This window comes from Phyllostomus discolor, chromosome 1, assembly GCF_004126475.2.
Source record: "Phyllostomus discolor isolate MPI-MPIP mPhyDis1 chromosome 1, mPhyDis1.pri.v3, whole genome shotgun sequence".
NCBI lineage: Eukaryota > Metazoa > Chordata > Mammalia > Chiroptera > Phyllostomidae > Phyllostomus > Phyllostomus discolor.
Genome location: NC_040903.2, coordinates 195024980 through 195042046, shown reverse-complemented (window position 1 = coordinate 195042046; position 17067 = coordinate 195024980). Strand labels below are relative to the sequence as shown.

The following is a 17067-nucleotide window of genomic DNA, read 5'->3' as shown; positions in this document are numbered from 1 at the left end:
CCACGGACAGGCAGGATCCCTGAGCTGTGCCACATTGCACAGCTTCAGGCACACCCCCGACCCCTGCACGGGGACCGCAGTGGAGGTGCACCTGGACGAGGTCAGCTCTGAGTCCTCGGGCCGGGGTCACAACAGGCACTGAGCTAGTATCTGCGGCTGAAGGAATGAATCCCGTGGGAACCCACCTGGTTATGAGTGACCGAAGGGTCCTGAAGCTGTGTGACCTGAAACTGAGCTTCGCCCCATGTACCCAGTTATACTGAATGTCGCCCAAGTGGAATTCGGACCTCCAGAGAGGACTTCAGAAGCTCCTGGGCCGTCCCGTACATCTCTGGCAGTTCTATATGTCCTTTGTCCTCTCTTCCGACATGGATCAGAGGGGACCCTCCTTAAGTCTGGATGTGGGCATTCACGTTTAGCTTGGTTAGTGGCACACTCACACATGCCCCCACACACTCTTTCGCCCCAGATTGAGCATGGCCCTCCTGGCACGGGAGGAAGTTGCTGGGGGAGGCCCAGAGGCGATGGCAGGCTCAGGCGCTGAACCCCTGCAGGACACTTTCCTGCATGCACTCCAGCTGTAAACATGATGCGCATTGTATAAAACCAGTCTGATTGTATAAAACTGGTCTGAGCCGTCGTGTGGGCGAGGCTACACTTAGAGCAGGCAAAGCAGTGCTGAGCCAGGAGCAGGATCTGTGAGGCTCACTGGGACCAAGCTGGCTTGGGCCCTGGGGCTGAAGTGGCCATGCAGAGAGGCTGCCTAATGCCTCATGCTGGCCACAGAGGGCACGGCCTCCTAAGCAGGACCCACGTCCAGCACAGCCTGCGAGGCTGGTCTGAGCACCACCCTGCTGAAGTCAAGCCTTCCCTCACAAATACCTGATTAGGAATGAAGCAAAGCTCTGAGCTGTGTTTAGCATAATGCCTCAGCAGGAGGAAAGAACTCTCCTGCCAGAACCTGAAATCCGATACTCGGCCTTATCTGGTTTGTGGTAGGCACTCGCTTCCTAGAAGGGCATCAAGATGTTAGGTAACTGGCATCTACATGTTCTCCCCGGACTTCATGGCCCACAGGGTCGTCCAGCTCAGAACGTGCCCTCTCCCTTTTTCATCTATCGGTAGGTATCCTGCGTGTTCTACTCTTACACACCTCCCTCCCTTTTAAGAACACTTCTAAGATGATTCTTAGAGTTTTTACTTGTTTAGATTCAGTGTAGTGATTTAATAGCTTGTGTTTTTTCCTCAAGGACCTACAAGTTGTTGCAGGTGAAGATCACGCATTTCGACTCCCTTGCCTCCCTCAGCAAACCCTCTCGGGGCTCGGTGCGGCACAGGTGTGTAATACATGCCCATGCCCACTTGGCCCATGTGAGGGATGGGCATGGTCTCTCACTCCGAGCAGATAATAGGGACTTCGCACATTAACACTGGAGTGGGCAGTTTCTTACCCACGGTGTGTGCCCTGACTTATAAAAGTTCAAAAATGCCCTGGCTGGTGTGGCTCAGTGGATTGAGTGCTGGCCTGCAAACCAAAGGGTTCCCAGTTCCATTCCCAGTCAGGGCACATGCCTGGGTTGCGGGCCAGGTTCCCCAGTAGGGGGCATGCAAGAGGCAACCACACATTAATGTTTTCTTCCCTCTCTTTTTCCCTCCCTTCCCCTCTGTCTAAAAATAAATAAATAAAAACTTTTTTAAAAAAGATTTTATTTATTTATTATTTTTAGAGAGGGAAGGGAGGGAGATAGAGAGAGAGAGAGAAACATCAATGTGCAGGTTGCTAGGGGCTGTGGCCTGCAACCCAGGCATGTACCCTGGCTGGGAATCGAACCTGGGACACTTTGGTTCCCAGCCCAAGCTCAATCCACTGAGCTACGCCAGCCTGGGCTAATAAAATCTTTTTTAAAAAGTTCAAAAATATTTTGAAAAGTTCATAAAGCCACTTTCTGAAAAACAAAATACCATTGGAAGATGAGAATTAACCTGCATATAAAAGAAAATGTGGTACCAAGAAAAAACCCAGAGATTTCCAACTTCCCCACTGAGAAGTCACCAGTTGGCTAACATCACCCCTAAAGGGTCTTTAAGTTACATATTCCGCAGGTCTCTGATCTATACAGAGTACAACGAAAGTCTGGGTAAACCACAAGTTTCCAATGTTTCACAACCACGGGTCCTTTCCCTGTTAATGCACCCCCTTTCCTTCCTCTCTTGATGGACCTCACGTTTTGAGAGCTTTATTTTTTCTGCCAAACAGTAATTATGAATACACGAATACACCTTCCCTTATCTGATGAGTCATAGACCAACAGATACGGTCAGATGTTTCACTGGCATCAGGTGACCAGAATAACCACCACGAGAGCTGACAGAATTCCCCCCCAAAGAAAAGCACATTTTATTTGGCTTTTACAGCTGTGTCTGCAGTTATTGCGTGGTGTTTATTATTCTTGCTTTTTGAAATTCTGAAACAAGACCACACATCCCATTTTTTTCTGGTTGGCCCGTTAAATATTCAGGACCCCGGACTTGGGGGTTGTGAAGGAGAGGGCACCTGAGCCGTCTTTCGGGCTGAAACCCCCTGGCTCCGTGGTTTTAGTTAAAGGGTGGAGTCGCCAAGTCCATTTGACTATTTCCCTGCTATGGGAGATGTGCGCCCAGTAACTTGAAGAAATGTCATTGGGGCTTAAAGAACAATAAATGCTGGTGTTGGTAAGCACTAACACGGTGACCGCAAAGCTGCACATAAACTTTGTTCGTCTCCATGTCCACCTTGGCCAGATTAGCCGGCATCTGAGTTTGAACATAACATTTGACTGAAAAGGGGAGGCAGAAAGAGAGGCTGGTCATGCAAATTCATTCGCACACACCCTGCACACAGCTCAGACTTCCGAGAGATTTACCTGAGGTTTTCTGAGCTGAACTCGGACTCCAGGAATCGCAGAAACTGCTCCCGCCCCACCTGGTCCTTCAGCATCTCATCAAACGAGAAGCCCCACCTCTTGACTCGCTGCTGGCTGGGCTCTTTGCTTTTGGGGGTGGGTGGGGGGGGAAACAAAGGTTTAAAAAAGGATCAATACCAGGCAAGAACCTGTGTCACATTCTCTCTAGCAAGTCAAATCTATTTTGCTGCCACATGCCAATGGGAAATTCCACAAATTTAAGTGATAAATTCCATAAAACCTGTACAAACTCTACATGCAGACTTCTGCACACCAACATCAGCTGATGGTAAGAAGTCTCTTTAAGGAGGACATTTAGGCTACGGTCACCAGCAGCCGTGCCCAGCGGCTCCTGTCTGTCGCAACTATAACGGCCCCCCTCCCCTACTCGGCGTCCCTGGACCATTCTGGTCAGTTCTGGGCTCAACACTGGACTCCGTCACTTTTTACTTTTTGTTGTTGTTATAACTGAGGATGCCTTGTGAATCCGACCCTTCATCAGAGATGTCGTCCTCACCTCATACCCCTTCCTCAATCCACAGGGGAGACTCAGGGTCTTCTTTGGACCCAAGTGACCTCCCGCTGGTCAGAAAGGAAACAACTCATCCACGCCAAAACCTGCTTGCGTGTGTAGAAGCAGAATGTTGTGTTCGTTTATTGGCTGAACCTGCACAGTGTTTATGAGATTCTAGGCATTTCACTGTCTGTTAACTCACGGAGTCCTCACAAGTACTCTGTGAAACATGTACTAGCACTATCCCCACGTGACAGATAGGGAAACTGAGGCCTAGTGATAATTTTCCCAAGGACACCCAAGAAAGTGAGGGAGTCAAGACCCAAGTCCAGATGGTGCGGCTCCGAGTGCAGCTCCTACCTGTAACTCTGTGGTGTGGCAGTCACATCCAGTGGCCCTCCTCGGACCAATGCGGGGGGTGAGTGGGGGGCTTGGTGGTCTTATTCTTTGGGTATTGGAAGATGCAAATGTTTCTTTCAGCTTCTGTCTCTCCATTTACACTTCACTTGCTGTGTTTATTCCCCTGACCCTCCAAGCAGCAACAGGGCCCTAGCTCACAAGTCACACGCTGTAGCCTCCAGGCAAGGAGAAGTCTGTGGATCTGCACGGGGGACGTCGGACCCCAGCTCAGATGGGGGAGTCAGCATGCACGGTTTAATAGGACCCTGGGTGAGTTCAGAGCCCATTAAATTCTAGGAGGCATTGGTATAGCAATACTTATTTTTCCTCTTTTAAAAATCAACACATAGGTTTTATTATTTCTAATGGACATTAAGTAAATGAAATCATTTCCCTGTGTTAGGGAGTTGACATAGTCTCAATATTTATCTTAGAAAATTACGCTTAGTAAAGGAAAACAAAAACATGTGTGTTGAAAGGTTTGGAAAAATAAGTAGCTCTAGACCAGGGCTGCCCCAAAGAACCTTCGGTGACGACGGGAATAGTCTTTGTCTGCGACCTCCCACATGGTCGCCTCTAGCCACGGGGAGCTCTTGAGAACTTGATATGCGGGCCGTGTGAAAAGGAAACTGAATACTTAATTTTAAAGAATGAAAGTTTAAATTTAAGTGGCCACATGTGGCTAGCGGCTACTCTATTGGAAAGCACAGCTGTGGAGTTACGTGACTCAAGGCCAGCCCTTCTATGTCTGCACCGTTAGATGTAACCAGCAGCAGGCAGGGACATTCTAAGTCTGAGACTACGTGCTCGGGCTCAGGAAGCTCCTGTGCTACTGCTCTCCATCTCCAGCTTAGCCCAGCGGAGTCCCAGTAGAAGACTAAATCCACCAGGTGAACCAGTGGGGAATTCCATGAAAAATCCCTTCCAAAGCACCAAGCTGGGCTTTCTACAATGAACCAAGATGATGGGTCCTGGATTCTGTCAAACTCAAGTCACAGAGCCAATCCCACTTGATTGAGCTCCAGGAGACAAAGAAATCCCCTGGGCTTGAGGCTAACAGCAAATGTAAGCCCCAGAGAGTTATGGGATATTGTCTCTTTCTTCCAGGGTCATGCTGTCACCTGGAATGGGCTCAGCCACCTGCTCTTTGCCAGTCAAGGTGGCAGGGTTCTGCAGAGACTGCTGGTGGCAGCTACACCCCGATCAAAGGCTGTGCCCGGACACCAGGTATGGAGAGTCTCTCAGTGTTTGTTGTGATTGCCTCTTGGACACATATCCACCATTGGTGTCACTACTTTCTGGTACCCAACCTAAGATTCCTCATTCACTCCTCCAGATTCATTGGGGGTGGCAGGGGTGGGAGAAGGGCCAGAATTTTGGAGTGGGCCAAAAGTTTGGGTTGTCATGCTAGATGGAGACTCAGAGGCCTAGGACAGAGGTTGGGACATCCAGAAAGCTGCAAGGACAGCGGCCTTCAGCAGAAACAAGGAGGTCTGGAGAGACAGGATGCCCTGGTGCAGTGGTTTCCTAGGGTTACTGCAACAAAGTACCGACCAACAGGGTGGTGTAAAATAGGAGAAAATGATTCTCTCACAGCTCTGGAGGCTAGAAGTCTGAAGTAAAGGTGCTGGCAGCGTCACCCCTCTCTGAAAGCCCCTGGGGAGAATCTGTTCCGTGGCTTTCTGTTAGATTCTGGTGTTGCCAGCAATACCTAGCACTCCTTGGCTTGCAGGTGCATCGCTCCAATCTCGGTCTCCTTTGTCACATGGTGTTCTCCCTGTGTGTCTGTGTCTCTGATTTCTCCTCATACAAAGACACCAGTTACATGGGAGTAGGAGCCTGCCCTATTCCAGTACGGCCTCATCTTAGCTAAATGCATCTACAACAGCTCTATTTTCCAATAAAGTCCCAGTCTGAGGTTCTGGGAAGGACATGAGTTTTTGGGCGGCACTGTTCAACCCAGAACATGTGGGTTCCCTTGAATATCCATTATTCACAGTCAACCGTTTTCCCTCACCTAGATGCCCCACCTCTGCTCCTTTTTCTTTCTAGCACATTTGGCCATTGGAACCTATTCTATTAAAAGATTCTTGGGTAAATGTCTCTGTATGTGTGTTGCCTGCACTACTTGAATATTTCCAAACATCATCCCCTTTACGGTTCAAGATCAGATTTGAACATGTTGCTACTACTGAATGGTCTCTGTGGTTACAAAATGATTTGGAAAATTAAAATCCCTCTGGACATTCATCCCCAGGTGACTAGCACAATAAATTTTCCTCGGCCCAACTCAAACGAATACTCCCTGGAACTCACAGCTCCTTTTATTTCCATCCATTGTGCAGAAGTGCTTCCTTATGACATGTTTTTATGATAGTTTTATATCATCATTCAGCATTTCAAGGATTTATGTCATTGTCTCTCCAGTTGTGTGAGCTCTTCGTGGGCAGAGACCACGTCTCCTGTGCCTTTGTACTCACCGCAGTGCTTTTCACACAGCGCGTTCAACAGGAAGAGGAAATCAGTAAGGAGTGTGTACAGTGATGTGAGTGACGTGTCCTTATCCTGAGAGTGTTTTCTAATTGCCAGCTGGATGTCTTTTCCTAACTCTTATTTGTCCTCCGTGCCCACTGATCTCACCAAATTCCTGACTCCCACTGGGCAGCCCGAACCAACACACAGCAAAGACAGGTGGTTCTGAGTAGGAGTTCGTCTTTCATTTTGCTGATCTCCCAACTCAGAACATAGCCCATAGTAGGTTCTCAAAATAGAGTCACTGCATTAAACTAAGGAAAACTGGCTTATGTTACAGGTCATCATGGGCCTTTGTTCCATGGACAGGAACCATCTCTTGGCTGAAGCGGGACATTGGCACGGATCCCCAACTGTGCTCCTCCAGGGACAGTCTCTGGCCACTGCCAGCACTTGAGTGGCTGAGAACATCTGCCTGGGAGAAGAAACAGGTCTCCACAGCGTCTCCTCATTTTCACTTGTAGCTAAATGACCCGATTCTGCTCGAAGGTGGACAGAACAGTAAGAGCGACCAGAGCACCACTTGTAGGGGCAGGTAGCACCCTCCTGGGGACAAAGTGCTGACAGATTGGAATAAACCAACAGGTCAGGTGACCACCATTTCCCCAAACTATCACATGCTTCTTTGTTGACTTTCAAGAAAGAAGGAGGGAATCCCAGCGTTATCACGGTGAATCAAGTTCATGTACTTACCTCTCCCTCCTTTCCCAAATACCAATGAAGTGGCCAAAGAAAGAGTCACTACTCTGTCTATCCTCCATTCAGCCTATACTTTTTGAGTGCCTGCTGAGTGCCAGACCTAAGTGACGGCGCTAAAATAATTTTAAGTGCTATTTGGAAAGAGAACCAGGAGGAAAGGTTGTGGTACAGAATGAGTGGACGGATGGGGTGGCCACTCTAGATTAGGTGGCCACAGAAGACCTTTCTGAGGAAGGGACACCAGTGCTGAGTGAGACTTGAACGAGAAGAGGAGACAGCCCTGTGCCGATCTGGGGAAGTGGACCGGGAATAGAGGACAGGCAGGAGTCTGGCGTTCAGTGGAACCAAACAAAATGAACCAGAAAACCATAGTATGTCAAGGTAAAGAAACTTTCTATGAGCAGATGACCAACTATGAGAAATCCCAGGAAGGGATGACACAGATGAGCTGAACTGGTGACAACTGATTGAGGGCTGCTTCTAATTTCAGCGGGTCTGTCTGAGAAGAAAGTTGCTGGGTGTCCCCAACAGAAGCCTGGGACAACCCCAGGCTCCGAGCGGTAGAACTGAAGGTAGGAGCTGTCGGTGGGCATCGGACAGGGGGCAGGTGGAAGATACTCAGAAACTGAGGACCACGGTCTCCCCATGGCAGAGAGGGTCTCTGAAACAAAGGGGGAGTGTTTTCTGGCCAGCTTTTAGCACAGCACTAAAGCCAGGTGGTGCTGCTGTGACCTAGGTGTGGAACAGCAGATACAGGGGGAGAAGGCACCTCGGCAAAGCAGGGAGACTTCTGAAGACATGCCAGCTTTGTCCTGTTTTCTCTCGGCTTCTGCAGATCTGACCGGGTTCCCTAAGGTCCCTCAGCAGGAGAGAGAGTGGACTCACTGGGGGGACACTGTGCAGAGGAAACTGAAGAACGTCAGAAACCCCATCAGGGCCTGGGGGCAGAGCGCTTGGCTGCAGGGATGTCATTAAGGGAAGGTGGGGTCTACTACTCATGGACCCCATGTAGCCACCAGTGTCCACTCTGAGAGAGGACCCAGTCTTTCAGCCTGTTCTTGGACCTGCATAGCCAGGACCTGGAGAGGAACCTCGAGAGAGATTACCTGTGTCCTCCCGTTAATATACTCAGGGAAGTCACGAGAACTGCTCAGGGGAGAGCTTGCTGGGGAGGGGAACTCTGTAAACCACACCCAGAATTTTCCAATTGTGCTGTGCCTCAGAAGTGCCTATAAAGTTTGCTGAAACCACAGATACCCAGAACCACTCCAAGGGCAGCTGTATTTTTAATTAGCATCCTAGGTGATTCTGACCACCCTGTGTTTTGAGAACCAGTAACCCCCACAATTGCTGAGGGAACCCTCACCAGCAACTGGCATAGTCTATCTGGACCAGGGCTGCACACGAGAATCACTTGGGGAGATATAAAAAAAAATAGCAGTGCCTCACTTCTGATTTAAATTCTGATTTAATTGGTCCAGGGAGGAAACTGGGCAATGGTATTTTTTTTCCCCGGAAATGCCCCAGCTGAGTCAAATACATAGCCAGAGCGGAAAGCGAAGACCTTCATTTGTGAAAACCTGCAGTCTCCCCAGTTTCTGGGTAAACGAAAGGATGGATCTGCTCTGAACAGTGACTGCAGCAATGGAATAAGGACGAGAAACAACACTTCGCTGATCAGCGACCCCCTGGGAAGTAGGCTAAGCTGCAGAAATTGAGGAGAGAAATACAGAAAAAAATTCTGTATCCCACCCTCAGGGGGATGCAAGGAGATAAACATCAGAGAGACTACTGAGAGGAAGGAGTCCAGGAAAGAGGAAGAATTCCTGGAAATGAAAAGCAAGATTGTCATCACCCCTCCCGACACTCAGCGGGGAAAGAAACACTCATTCAAGTGTAAACATCACAGAATGGACATCACTGAAAATAAAACTGGTGACTCTGAAGAGTAATTCAAGGAATTCTATCCTTGAGTGTAGAATAGAAAGGGTAATAGAGTACAGATAAGAGATACAGTTGCTCCATGCCAGGGGCCCCGCGATTCCTACACAAGGACTTCCTGAAAAGAGAAGACAGAATGGAAAAAAGGCATAGCAGTGATTTAAAAGATGGGAAGAAAACATCCGGAGTTAAAAAAGATTTAAGTTCTTGGATCAGATTAGAAGGAACGGCCTAGGGCATGTTTATTTATTAAAAAGTCGGGTCCAAAGAACTTGGTATGTATTTATTTTCTAACAAGTGAGTAGCTATATGAGGTGCCTATACATTGGCAGGACAATGAAGATATTTACTTCATTCTTAAACAGACACACGTGAGCTGTTGAGCACGGCATGTCTTCTTAACCAGACACACGTGAGCTGTTGAGCACGGCACGTCTTCTTAACCTTTGGAATCGGATTGGACCCTATCACCCTTGGTTCCGGTTCCACGCTGATGTTTGTACAGTGCTTGCTTTCATCATTGCCAACCGCTCTGAAAGCCCAGATTTACGAAGATATGACACCGCTGGAGGGGATGGAAGGGGACCTAACGTTGGAAATGGTGTAGGACCTTAACTAGCAGCTTGTGCAGTGTCCGCCATACGTCATGCATCATTGAGCTTCCCTCAAAGACTGAGATTGTCCTGTGGTAACCCTGCGAGGTCCCCGCAGTGGCTCAGGGTGCTCTGGTGCAGTTTGGGAGCCATGGCATCAGCTCTGAACAAAGTTCTCTCTAGAAAGTGAGAATGGGTTGGAGGAGGAGAGAACTTCCTTCACTGTGTATGTCTGAGTAGTTTAAACCGCTGTAATAAGCACCTATGCCTTTTACAACCTTTTATAAAGTTTTTCCATTTTAACAACAGAATCCAGAAAAAGAGCAAGAGTGAAAGTGAGGGAGGGAGATATAGAGAAACGAGGGACCGGGGGCCCCGGGGCCCAGGTGCGCCTCAGCAAGCTCGTCTGTGCGTTTCCTTCTGTGACTGGGAATGTGGCCCCGGTCCCTCTGGACGCCGGTTCCCCAGCAGGCGAGAAAACACACTGGCTTCCCTCGCGGTGAGAAGCTCCTGGATGGAGTCACCCCTGCAGGTGACTCCCAAGGAGCAGCGATGAAAACCTCGGCTCTGGTGCCCTCTCTCTGGGTCCAATACTAACTCTGCCACCTACTCACTGTGTGACCTTGAGCAAGTTCACTAACTCCTCTGTGCTCCAGTTTCCTCATCTGTTCAATGGGGAGAATAATAATGTTTGCTTATTGCGGGATTCCATGTAAGACACACACTACTACTGTTGCTACTGCCATATATATATGGAGTATATATATACTCTAGAGCAGGGTAGGCAGGGTAGGGAGTTTTATATATATATAAAATTATATATAACATAATATTATAAATAATAATATTATAAATAATATTATTATTTATATATATATAACTATTTGGTCAATAGATTCTTATCCTCTGGCAATCAGAGCTAAGAAATGTGAGGGACTGTCCCTGTTATGATATCCAAAAGGTCAGAGAGAGGGCAGAGGGAAGGCACAAGGGTCCGTGTAGAAACCAAACTATCAGGAGGCAAAACCCACAAGTAAGCAGAACTTAGTGGGGGTGGTACTTGAGGGGTTTCATTGAAGTGATGAAGTCAAATTAAGATAGGGGGTCATGTAATCTTACGATCTCCTGATTGTTTTCCACATCTCTCCCACTCCCAAATATTATTATTATTAAAATTATTTTTAGTTTTACCTCTTCTCCATGTCCCATAAAGTGGTGTCGTCACTGATCCAGGGATTGGATGGCTCGGCCGGCGTTATCAAGGGGTCGTATTCCACATACTGCTCCGTGTAAGCAATTAAGCTGCACGGGGAAGCAGAGCAAAGAATGCCACCGGTTTCCTGCAAAAACTTCTATTCTGTCTCACACAAACATTCTAGCAGTCTTATCATGCTTCTAAATGAAAAGGAAAAAATTACTACCACTCCCACTTCTGACAAACTGGACTGCTTCATTTGCCTTTGTCCCCTCTCATTTGAACACACTGTTTTTGCATGACTGCAGTCACAGCACACAGATGAGCTTTGTGTCTTTTTCCCACTTCCTGTTGCCCCGAACCTGGGGGCCTCCCTCCCTGGCTACGCTAGCCTTACTGATGCGCTGGTCCACACCCGCCTGCACACTGCTCTCTGAGGACACAGCCTGCGGATCTCCAGGCATCTGGGACACACAGAGGATGCCACGGTTCCTCCAGGCTCTCAGCCCAGCACTCCCAGCTTGAAAAGATGTTAAAGTCCTGGCAGGCCACAGGAGTTAATATATTATAAGCATTTTTCTCCAAAAAAAAACAACAACTTAGTTTTTCTGGTTATAATTTAAATAGCCACATAATCTTTGTAAGCAAAACTTGATCAAAATGCATGGATATAGTTAAAACAATAAAATAATACCGAGCGATTTTCATGTACAAAAAAAGTAGTAGCGATGCTTTTATTTCCCTCTGTCCCTTCTCACAGGGGCATCCACTTTCCACCCTTCTGTTTCTTTTAGCATTTACCTGTGTATTTTTAAATTATATGTTTTTATACCTGTTCTTCATCATCAATTTTAGATGAACATTTAACTTTCTGCTCACTAATTCCCAATTCTCCTACTGTTTACTCCCATGATCCTCCACATAGACATATAACAATTTTTGTTAAATCAATCGTAAGTATCCACAGTACTGTACTAGTCGTTTACTGCTGAGCAAAGCAACACATTACTTATTCAAGTGTTCTTACAAATCTGTGAAACATCTAGCAGTAATTTTTCCGTATCTTAAACACGTCAGGTAACCAGTCAGTTCTATTTCCCTGTCCCTGAAGTGTTGAACCTCTTGCTCCAATCTGGACTGTTTGCTCTACAGGCTTCATGCAAAATCCTCATCCTGGGACTTCCCTCATGTTTGTGCTGAAGCCCTTGTTTCCTGGATTCCATGTCTGTCTATTGCTTTTATTCCCTCGTCGTGTTGAAGCACATCCTTTAATAGTTTCCTAAGAATTATAGTGTTGGTCATTGGAACCCAAGGTTAAAAACGCTCTGTCCAAATTTTGAAGGCATTGATCTTTTCTCCTCTCTCCTTCCCTCTCTCTCTCTCTCCCCCAACCCCCTTCCAGGGTTACTATTGAGAAGTCTGGATCCATTTTGATTCTAAACAGTTTCTTTTCTCTTTGGAAACTTAGAATCTTCTCTTTAATGTTGTAGTGTTCTGAAATTTCGCCACTACCCTTGCTGGTTGTTTTTGGTTCGCTGAGCTAAGGACAATATACAATATATTTCCCATAAACATTACTTCTTTGCTAGTGTCACACCATTTATTTTTCCTTTCTATAATTCTTTTTAGTTACATCCTAGACATCTTTAATTGATAATCTAATTTTCCTTCCCATTTTTCATATTTTTGTCTTTTTGTTTGACAGTTCTTCCAAACTTTCTCTTTATTGTTTTATTTGAGCCATCATTTTCTTCCAGAGTTTCCAGAGTTTTCCATAAGTTTCCAGAGTTCATTCTTCTTTATCATAGTATCTGGTTCTCGTTTTATGGATGGAACTTCTTCTCATACTTCTGAGGATACTATTCTATATTTTTATTTTCAGTTTCTTCAGTAGTTTTTGGTTCCTCCAAGTTGCTTCTTTTGTTTGTTTTGATTCACTTCTTCACGTTGGGGTTTTTCTTGAGTATCTGGGAAACCAGTGGACAGCCATTTGTGCTTAAGAGTGAGGTACTAAAACCTGTTTGGAGACTCTGTGTATACGTGTGTGTGTGTGTGTGTGTGTGTGTGTACAGAACAAGCTCACTCATAGGTTTCATCGTTGGGTCACTGGGTGGCTGGCCAGCCTTTCCACTAGAGCTTAAAATGAGGGATCTGGCTGCTTTCCTCTGGGGACATATAGTTTTCTCTAGAGCAGGGTAGGCAAGCTTTTTCTGGAAGACCCAGATAATAAACATTTTAGGCGTTGAGGGCCAGATGGTGTCTGTTGCAACTACTCAGCTTTTTTTGTGTGTGCACAAAAGCAGCCATAGTCAATTCTTAAATGAGTGCATATGACTCTATTCCACTGTGGCTTAGTTGGTTGGAGCATCATCCAATTAACTGAAAGGTTAGGGGTCTGATTCCTGGTCAGGACACATGCCTGGGTTCCAGATTTGGTCTCCAGTCAGGGCACATACGAGAGAGGCAACCGACTGACATTTCTCCCTTGCATTGATGTTTCTCTCCTTCTCTCTTCTCTTCTTTCCCCTCTTTCTAAAATCAATAAGCATGTCCTTGGATGAGGATTGAAAAAGAAAAACAGGCAGGAAGGGGGTCCAATGAGAAAGGGAAATGAAAAGCAGAGCAGCATTGCAGAGAGGAAAGAAGGAAGTTTAGCTCTCATGAATTCATTAATCGAATTTGTTTTTCACTTCGTAGAGGGTGAGGCAGGAGAGAGACTATAAAGAAAGAACTCTTAATTGCAGGTCAGTCAGAGACAATATATTCAATAGAGAATCTCAGGATGAGCGAGGGACGGGAAGGTGAATTCAGCCCCTTGGAAAGAAGAGCATATGCTAGGCCAGGTGTAGCAGCCCTCCTAGAGCACCGTCTGAAGGCAATCACCTTGGCTGTAATGTTACCTCTGCTATTTTCTATTCTGTCACCTACGATGGGCTGGGAGAAAAGAGGAGCAAGAACGCTGCAGTCTCTGAATCCCATAAAAGTAAAGTTATAATGACCTCCTTAGCTCCTGTTTTTTGCCCTTCCCTGAAACTATCATTAGACATTAAGTTCACAGACTTCTATCACCTTAGCAGGTTTTTAATAGACCCTTAGGGCACCGCAGTCCCTTGCTGTCTTATCTCATTTTATTAATTACATTTCATGATCACAGAGGGTCAGGAGGCAGAGGAGGAAACGGCATCCTATTTCAGGGAGCAGCAGCAATCTTGAGGCGGGCAAGATGATGATAAAAAATCAATTCAGCCGTCAGCGGTGAGGCGCAGATGCTCCCCGGGAAGGGTGAGGATGAGCCGAGCACCGGAGCAGACGTACAAGGACACAGCTTGGTATCTCCATGTGTGGCAGTCTGGGGTGATTCCTGCAGGGCCACTGCAGGTGGGCAGAAGTCTCTGGGGACACCCAGCAAACACGGAGACTTTCCAGAACATCTGGAACTGAAATGTAGATGTTTGCATCCTCAGAGTTGGTTGGTCCCGTGCTGTAAGTCTTGGGTGAGTAAAGAAGGGGCTCCTCGAGGACTCTCACGAAGAAGAGTAAGACCTCTTTTACTGGACAACTTAAATTGTTGAGAGAACATAGTGAGACGCGTGAGCAAAAGGGCCTCTTTCCACAGTGAAATCAGCTCTGTGCCTCAAGGCTCATCGTCTGGTATACGTAAGAGAGGATCTCTCAGTGAAGACTCTTGTGTTGGGATTAAGGCTAAGGAACTTGGTTATTTGATTTCCGAGTGTGGTAGATCAATGTAAAGAAAATGAAGTCTGTTTCCCTAGCCCTGGAATCTGGTCTCGGCTTGTCACTTGCTTTAGCCAATAAAGTGCAGCAGAAGTGACTGAGTGCCAGTTCCAAGCTTTAAGAACCTGGACATGCTTTTGCTCTGTCTCTTGGAATCCTGCTGCCCCCATGTGAACAAGTGTAACTAGCCTGCTGGAGGATAGGAGACTGTGTGAGCCCAGTTGTCCCAGCTGAGGTCATTCTAAACCAGCTGAAGCCAAACATGCAGGACAGCCCAGCCAACATCACCGGGCTGCCTACCCAATGCACAGCTGCACGTGGACACCTGGGGGAGCCCAGCAGAGGCAGCTGGCACAGAGACATGTGAGCAGCAATACGTTGCCTGTTGTTTGAAGCCACTACATTTTTTGAGGTGTTTTGTTATGCAGCAATAGCTACCTGCTACACATGGTTTGCCACAGATTGGTGATGGGAGTTGCTAAGGGAGCAGGAAGGGCTACTGGAGACAAGTAGGTTGACAGGAACAAGAATACAATCCAACAACTAAAAAGCAGAAACAGAGACTCAAAGGACATAATGGCCTGGGGCCGGGGGGAAGGGGAAGCAGTTTGTGGCACTTTTAAGACCCTGAACACCCACAGAATTTTAAAGCACAGTGTAAGAACACTGACCCTGAGCCATTCAGAAAATTAACTGAAATGTGTGTCCTTTCTTCAAGAAGGCAAATGCATGAACCGCAGTGAAGACAGATTCTCATTTACAAGAGTGCCAATAAAAAGCTGAAGGTGTTAAGTGTTATTTATCTGGAGAATTCATTTGTGTGTGCAGGGACCGTACTTCCTGAAGCAAAAATTAGGTAACACCTCAGAATGGCTTTTGTACTGTTGTTTCCAGCTATAAAAGGCAGCCTAGGAAATGTAGTTTGGTTGCCAGGATGTTGGCATTTCTGAAACATTTAACCACTTCTGGGGACAATGGGGCAGAATAGCTGAAACTGAGTGGACTACAGAAAATCTATGAAGAGCCAGCCTCTTCATGCATGGCCTCCCCCTTCCCAAAGGCACCACATTATTGGTGCCATAGGAGGCAGCCAAGGGGGACAGACATGTGGACGGCAGGGCCAGCCTTAGGCTGTGTGCAGGGCAGGGCTCTCTGTTTAGGAGACTGGGAAGAAAGAGGGAGGGAAGAGCCACACTGGCACAGAGCTGCCACCTGTAGGTCCAGCCTCACTCCTCAGCCTGCCCTTCGTCTGTTCCTCAGAACACCACACACCCAGTTCATTCTGTCTCATGCCCTTGAACTTGTTCCTTTCCAAGTACTGTTTAGCCCCACACTGGATAATAATAATCATCACTTACATTCATGGTATGTGTGGTTAGTGCCAAGGACTGGACCAAGCTCTTGCCATGGGCTAACTCATTAACCCTGTAAGCTAAGTATTATTGCTCTGTCCCCTTTACAGAGGGAGGATCCAAACCCAATGGCTGGCTCCACACCCACCCCTAAACTGTTCTGTCCTGCCCCTTTAGTTTGCAGAGTTCCTTTATTCCCTTCCTGACTGGGTCGGGCAGCACCCTTTGACCCAACCCTGACGCTTGCCTTTTTAGGACTGGACTGGACTTTCACAACCATTGGCACTCCCACCTGTCCCCACATCAGTGCCCAGGGGACTAAAGTGAAAAGTGGGGTGGACTTGTTCTCAGGGGGATGAGGCCTCTTCCCTGATGGCTTCTGGCTAATTACCATGGCTCACCTGAAGCAGGCCAGGAAGCCAGGTCCTGCATGGGGATGTGTGTGCCCACCTGAGATAGCTCAGCTTTCACCTCTGGGGGGCTGAGCAGTCTGCACCCAAGGCCAGCTGCCAGTGCCACCTCCCTGCCCCCCACCCGGCACAACCCGCAGCAGACCAAGGCTCCAGGCTGCTTTATCTCCTGCTGACACCCACTCCTCTCCCTCCTCCTCTCTGTCGGGAGTTTCCTGGTGACTCTAATGAAAAACCCTTGTGTCACATTGAAAAGTTGCCTGCTATTGCTGCTGGGAATAAAATCCACTTTCTGCTAGGCAGAGACACATGAACGTTTCAAACTGGGGAGGGAAGAGTGGTTGTTGGAATAATCTCTTCAAGGTGAGTAGCCTCTCAAGCAAAGTGAGATGGCGCCAGGTGGGGCCCCCCTTACAGCAAGAAAACAAATGAACAATGGACCCTGCTTGGCTCCCCCGCCTCACTATGGCCGTGTCTCCTCCCTTATCAGCACGCCAGCCTGTGTGGGCCTCCCTAGTGCTGACTGGTTCAGGCTCTTTCCTCACACCCCAAGTGTTATTGTAGGGCTTTAGCAAGGAAAGGGGAGCAAAGGAACCAGACACTGAGCTTAATCCACTGGGAAGCTGTAGACAGGTAGCAAAGCTTCATACCCCAGGGGATTACAGTGTTGCTCAACCAAGGTAATTAACACTTTTCTCGATCGTTGGATTATTTTGGGGAGTCCATGGGGAGATGCTGGACCATAGAGGTCCATC

General features: G+C 47.4%; 1 protein-coding gene across 11 annotated transcripts in view; it reads right to left on the bottom strand.

Moving 5' to 3' along the window:
* Window positions 1-17067, bottom strand: part of RGS6 (regulator of G protein signaling 6) — a 499587-nt gene that overhangs the window by 49256 nt on the left and 433264 nt on the right. For all 11 annotated transcript variants that reach the window (XM_036011726.1, XM_036011712.1, XM_036011731.1 and 8 more), the window contains 2 exons: window positions 10812-10922; window positions 2904-3029 (listed from right to left, as the gene is read on the bottom strand). In XM_036011726.1, coding sequence (XP_035867619.1) covers window positions 2904-3029; window positions 10812-10922 — 237 coding nt within the window. The remainder of the gene's footprint in view (window positions 1-2903; window positions 3030-10811; window positions 10923-17067) is intronic.